The sequence below is a fragment of the Malus sylvestris genome, chromosome 16 (genome assembly GCF_916048215.2).
Source record: "Malus sylvestris chromosome 16, drMalSylv7.2, whole genome shotgun sequence".
Classification (NCBI taxonomy): domain Eukaryota; kingdom Viridiplantae; phylum Streptophyta; class Magnoliopsida; order Rosales; family Rosaceae; genus Malus; species Malus sylvestris.
This window is the reverse complement of record NC_062275.1, coordinates 18,136,896-18,143,368: the sequence shown is the minus strand read 5'-3', so window position 1 is coordinate 18,143,368 and position 6,473 is coordinate 18,136,896. Positions and strand designations below refer to the sequence as shown.

The 6,473-nt window shown below is 39.6% G+C and overlaps 1 protein-coding gene across 1 annotated transcript; it reads right to left on the bottom strand.

Moving 5' to 3' along the window:
* Positions 1 to 560: 560 nt before the first annotated feature.
* On the bottom strand, positions 561 to 1,391 carry LOC126609175 (uncharacterized). Its single transcript, XM_050277165.1, has one exon. It carries the CDS (start codon positions 1,389 to 1,391, stop codon positions 561 to 563), a length of 831 nt encoding a protein of 276 aa, XP_050133122.1.
* Positions 1,392 to 6,473: the final 5,082 nt, after the last annotated feature.

Genomic DNA, 6,473 nt, shown 5'->3' with positions numbered 1-6,473 from the left:
GATATGTGTCGGGAAATTAGTTTACCCTCTCACACTGGAGAGCAATTAGTTTAACCTCTCGCACTGGAGAGCAGACCCTTTTGGGTGTCGAGGAATTGGTTTACCCTCTCGCACTGGAGAGCAATTAGTTTATCCTCTCGCACTGGAGAACTTACCCATATGGGTGTCGAGGAATTGGTTTACCCTTTCACACTGGAGAGCAATTAGTTTAACCTTTTGCACTGGAAAGCAATTAATTTAACCTCTCGCACTGGACGCACTGGAGAGCAGACCATTTTGGGTGTCGGGGAATTGGTTTACCCTCTCGCACTGGAGAGCAATTAGTTTAACCTCTCACACTAGAGATCAGACCTATAAAGGGTTTTGAGCAGTTGTTGTGGACAACAGTTGAGCCAAAGTTATGAATAACTTCTTGAATCTTCATTGAGAATAAAGAAATAAGTCAACTGTGCTGGAAAGTAGAAACTGCATAACAAACTGGATATTCTTTGGCTTGTGAAGCTTTGTTGGTCGAGCTACTTGAGTCTTCGAACTTATTTGGAAAAAAATCCAAACGTGGTTCAGGGGGTGATGGGAACTTCCCCTGCTTGAGTAGGCCGTTTTGTTGACCTATCAAGATACTCGTCGCATTGGCCCTCATTTGTCAGCTTTTCAAGGTACTGCTTCCACTTCAGGCAGCCGTTGGTAGTGTGGCCTGGTCTTTGATAGAATGCACAATATTTTGTATGATCCAGCCTAGTAGGATCGCCTTTCATGGGTGGCGGCAGTTCGAACCAAGGTTCATTCTTGAGCTTGCGGAGAATTTGGCCGATTGGAACTATGAACTTGGTGAATGTTTCAAGCACTGAGTCTTCTCTGGTTGGGGAATGTTCCATGTGCTTCTTTTCCGACTCGTTTTTGTTAGAATGCTTGGCCTCGTCCCATAATGCATGCTTTTCTGCCAAAGCATACGAAGATGTTAGGGTCAATTCTTCTCCCATGATCAATTTTCTGAATAAAGGATGTTCGTTGGGAAGCCCATTTCTGAATGCTGCCGTTGCTATGTCTTCGTTGCAGCCAACAATCTTGGCCTTCTCCACTTTGAACCTCTTGACATAGTTACGAATTGTCTCCCGAGGGTCTTTTACGATACTGAAGAGATGGTCGGATGTCCTTTTGATTGAGCGGTTAGACGAATACTCCTTAGTGAAAACAAAGGAAAGTTCGTTAAAAATCAGGATCGACTGCGGCGGTAGAGTGTGAAACCAGTCTTGCGCCTCGCCTTGTAGAGTTGTGGAAAATTTTTTGCACATAAGCGCATCGTTGTTCCTGTAGAGGATCATGGTACTGCGGTAATACTTGAGATGTTGATCCGGATCTTCGTCTCCCTTGTATGGAATGAAGTGAGGCATAGTGAACCCGCGAGGTGGATCAATTCACTCGATCTCATTCATGAATGGTGACATGCTTATGTTGGTCATGTCTCGTCGAAACGCATCGTCAGCAGCTTCGTTTCGTTGGAAATTGCGCAGTTTTTCAGTTAGGAGCCTATTAACTTCTTCTTGAATTTGCCTTTGCTGAGGCAATGGAATTTTTGACTTCCCCCGGTCGTGACCTATGGGTTTGGGCCGCTCTTCTCTATGCTCGACCCCTCCATGTCACAGCTTCGGTGTATGTGACATGTATCTGGCAGGCGAACGGGCCGTTTGCAAACTGCCGATTGAACTTAAGTCGGAATGAGTGACTGCTTCTCTCCGTCTGCCGTGCTGCCTACTCCGATGTGAGGTGGAGAATGCTCCTTGCAAGCTTAGTTGTGAATGAACATTTCACCCGGAAGGCTATCCACGTTGATAATTGGAGTGTGACCTCAATCGTGAACGTATGCTCGTCCGTGGGCTTGATTGGGAATGCACGCTCCTCCGCGTGCTAAGACGAGAGTATACGCTATCCCAAAGACCTAGGCGAGAACGTAAACTACCAGAACGTTCGGATCGTGGCTGGTTGATAGGCTGCTTGCCGGGACGTTGGTCGAGAGGTTCATCTGCCCTTGTCCTACTTAGGGACACCTCGTCTAGGGCACATTGGTTCTCGGTGCGTTGTAATAGTTGATTCACCAAGGTTGTCTATTGTGCAAAGGCGCTCGTCAACTCTATGAGTTGTCGAGACAAATGTTGTTCGCCATTTGGATTGGAATAGCTTGGAATGAATGTGCTTCCTTGAGCAATGGAAGTGCAGTAGGCTATGGGCGCGAGATTTGAATTAGGAAATGTCAAATCCACGGTGAAATATGGTGAAAATGCCCTCGGCTTGATGGTTGCTCCGGATAGTTGAGATATTCTCGGGCCAACTTGAGCTGCTTGGGAAACCATGAGAGGTAGGGCTGTAGGAACAGGCAGGGCTGCATGAGCAGGTTGGGTCGCGGGAGCAGGCTGGGTCACGAGAGTAGTCTACTCGGCAAGAGCAGGCTTGGCCTCAGGAGCAAACTAGGCCACGAGAGTGGATTGCTCAGCGAGAACAGGCTGGGCCATGAGAGTGGGCTACTCGGTGCGTGATGCTCGCAAATGCGAGGCTTGGGCTCGATTTGGCAACGCATTGGGCTCGCGTTAGGCATGGAGTGACATGGCTAAGGCCGTGGCTTTGGTGGCGTGGGCCTTGGATAGCACGGCTTGGGTCGTAGTGGTGATTGCCATGGTGGCCACTGCGGTGGTTGCCATGGTGGAGCCTTGTGGTGGTAGTGCCGCTCCCCTTAAGATCACATTTAGTCTCGTGGATCGCCGCGGTCCCATTTCTTGAATATTGGAATTTTCACTTGTAGAATTTTCTAAATTTATAGCCATTGTATTTCTCTTTTACGTTTTATCAAAGAATCTTGGCAAATAAAAAATTCTAATAATAAGAATGTATGAAAAATACAAGTGGACTAAAAAATAGAGAAAATAGAGAAAAAAACCTTTTTGCGCTAGAGTCTTCTACGAGTGTGAATCTCAGCTCTCAATGAAAGCACTAATTTGTGGATGCAAATTTCTTCCTCTTTGATCTTGGACAAAATTGCACCTACAAAATAAATAACACATTTGGTCATGGCCACAAGCCTCACGCGCCCACGATGAATGGGGGGGGGACTTTGGCCGAAGAACCTCCGATGCCAAAGTTAGAATTTAGAGAGAAAAAGTGTTTAGAGAATTTTTGGATTTTTTTAAGAGTCTTGGAATAGCTTTTTGGTGAGAATGGGTGCCTATTTATAGGGTTAGGCTGCCCAATTTTCCCATGGTGTGGCTGGCCGGTAATGGATTTTGGTGGTTATAGTTTTGGCTTAATTAGCCAATTTATTGGCTAATTAAGTATAAAAGAAATAAATAGGAGGTTAAAAATTTGAATAGTTGTGTAAATAGGGTAATAAAATGGAAAAAAGTGTGAAAAGCTAGGGAGAAAGGGGGTGGCCGGTCAATCACTAGTTTTGGGATTGAGTGGGATATATGTTGTGGTTATTTGGATGTTTTAATTGATGTGTAATGGATTAATTGGGTAATTAATATAATTTTGGAATAAATATTTTGGAGGTTATGGGATTTGATGAGATGAATATTGAATTGTTACCTTTTTGGAGCATTTTTGAGCTGCTCGCGTGAAGGAATCCCGGTGTGTCTCAATAGTAGTTTGATCCTCTTTTACCCAAAAATTCACGTGTCGCCTTGTGATTATTTTTTACTCTACAAATATGACCTTGGAAACTGCGGAAGTTTATTAGGAGTTGACAATAGTTGTTTGCATTTCCGCCAAGAAAAAATAAACAAAATAAAATCCAGATTTAAATGAACGAAATATTATAAACTCCATGACAAATATAAACTATATACAAGTAATCGCTTATGGCTTTCAATAGTTCTACAAAATGTGAACTTTTTTCGAGTATGATGTAACAATACAATTTCATTTGAAAAGTGGAGTTGCCTTTTTCAATTTGGCGAACCTTTTTACAATTTTTCGACATTAAGGAAAAAATATGACTAAATAGTCCTTGATGATACGAGTTGCTACAATTATTCAAAATTATCGATTACCATCTATCCGTGATCCAATAATTCTCACTTACATGCACATGCTTAATTTATAAATATCTCATTGCTTGTTTATCAATGCCTCCTTTCGTCTTCCTTTGTCATAAAATGAATTGCTTGGAGAATTAGATCATAATATCCAATAGTGTTATTATCAATAGGGATTGACCTTTATTAATCTCTACTTCTGGGAGTCCAAAACTTGGGACCTATTTATATATTTGTCATACTTCAGACATACAACATATATTATTAATTTACGTAACTTGTGAGACAAAATAAGATGTATCAACACGTGTTCACCATGTTCTTGAAACTGTCTACCCCTAAATATCAGCACAGCTAAAATAAAATGACTTGAATCCCATTTCTATGAATGAATCATCTTTGTGTACACAATTAATTGGTTGAAAAATAATCTCATCCGAACTGATCATGATGATGATGATGCATGTGATCAAGATGCATCTTCCAAGCAGAAATTAGCAACGAATAAAATGCTTAAAGCTTTTGGTAGGCCAGGATAAATTGTGTGCTCAAAATCAATCCGAAGTAGCATGAAATAGCCTATAAAATTTGAGAATTACATTGGTAATAGCAAACGAATAATATAATGACCGTCATGTAGATACATCTAGGTCATTGGTCAAATAGTCCACAATTTTCTGTTGATAAAGCCCACAAATACAGTTTTAAACTTTTGATAAGAAAATGGGAATCCAAGGTCAAATTTGACTTGGATGGTATGAGGACTTCCGTGTGAGCAATCTTTGCGACGACGTACACAATGCACGGTATTGAGGCCTTAATTATGAATTTGTAATAATCATACACATAATTGTAGAACTAAGGATGGTCAAGATAATCATGTCATTATTTGGTCATTAAAACTTCTGGCTCATGATGAGCGTACACTATTTTTCTGATTGTGGGATATAACTAATAAGAAAAAGTACGAGCTTCTTTGGAACTTTATGCCTAATTACTGCTGCATCGCAGTACTGAAACATATATCTAGCATTTTAAGTTGAATTTTTATGTTTTGGGTTCGGATTCATCGATCCTATGCGTTTGCAAATTTACAGCAAGTCTTGTAGTGATGAAAATGGGATGAAAGTTTTTTCATGCGTAATACGTGTTTGATTAAATGTCTAACGAGCATCAGCAGTGGTGGTACATCCACACTAAAAGTGAAGTATGGTGGTAAATCGGCAAGAATTCTAATTAAAGTTGTGTTTGTGGACATTTTTGCAGCATATCAATTTTGCCATTTTGTGTTTTGAATGGGGAAAGGCATATGTTGATGTTCCTGAATCCTGACATATTCAATACATGAAAGGGTCAAAAAAGTATATACATACAAATGAAGAACATGACCACAAGAGGAGTTTACCTGAAATCAAAGATATTGAAAGAAAAGCAGAATCCATAGACACCAAGGCAAGGCATCCAATGCTCCAAAATCATGTGATAAATGGAAACTCTCAACAATTGTAGGATAGGAAACATGTGCTCTAAATGACCTCATGATCTTAAAACACCATCAAAACAAAAAAGCAAAGACAAACAAACACAATGAAAGATTTTTAACCGTAAAAGCATCAAAAGGTTTCCTGATTTCCAAGCCTACATCCTAAAGGTTAATGCTAGCATTCGAATGAAAAAGGTTTTCAAACGAAGTTACTGCTCGGAATTTGACCAAGTAATCTGGCTAGTAAATAGTTGTTTTGAGATTAATTGTGAATTTGAACATAAGTTGATTCTTGACAATAATTGATCTTCTTTTTAATGCGCACGAGTGCGACAGGGAAGGGATGGACTAAAATGCATCATAACACATAGGTTGCGATGCATTGAACAAGTATACTCGCCTTTTAAGGACATGCCCTATAAAGTCATTAATTGATTGATCAACCTTCACTTTTGATCCCCCCAAAATAAAGAGTAAATAATAATTAATTAGAAAATCTTGCTTTGCTAACGCATGCCCCATATAAACCATACCACTAACTCAGAATGATAATACTTGCGTTTAAATAATCATAACTCCATAATTTTCTCCTATAACAGATCTAGATCTTCGCTTTTGAAAGCACAATATTGATGTGATCAAGCAATAATAGTTTTTTATTTTTTAGTTTATTTTTTGTTATAGTTTTACATTTAGATTATGAAAAAGTCCACTCATCTTGTATTTGATTTCAAATGCTTATCAATGAAGGATTATTTTTCCTTATAATAAGTAAATGGTCTAATCTGCAATCTGCAGTCAAACAATATATATAGGATAGTGCTACTAACACACTTATTTTTACCTCTATGTTATTAACTTCTTATTTAAGTGTAATTGTGTAAATCCTAGATTAGATTTTATTCTAGTTATTATTCCCTATTAGGACTTGTATTCCTTGGAGGAGAAATGATTTTTTCATTCCC

What these genes read in the sequence shown, in the direction of transcription:
- LOC126609175 (XM_050277165.1), bottom strand. Translation starts at nt 1,391, where the DNA reads ATGCCTCACTTCATTCCATACAAGGGAGACGAAGATCCGGATCAACAT.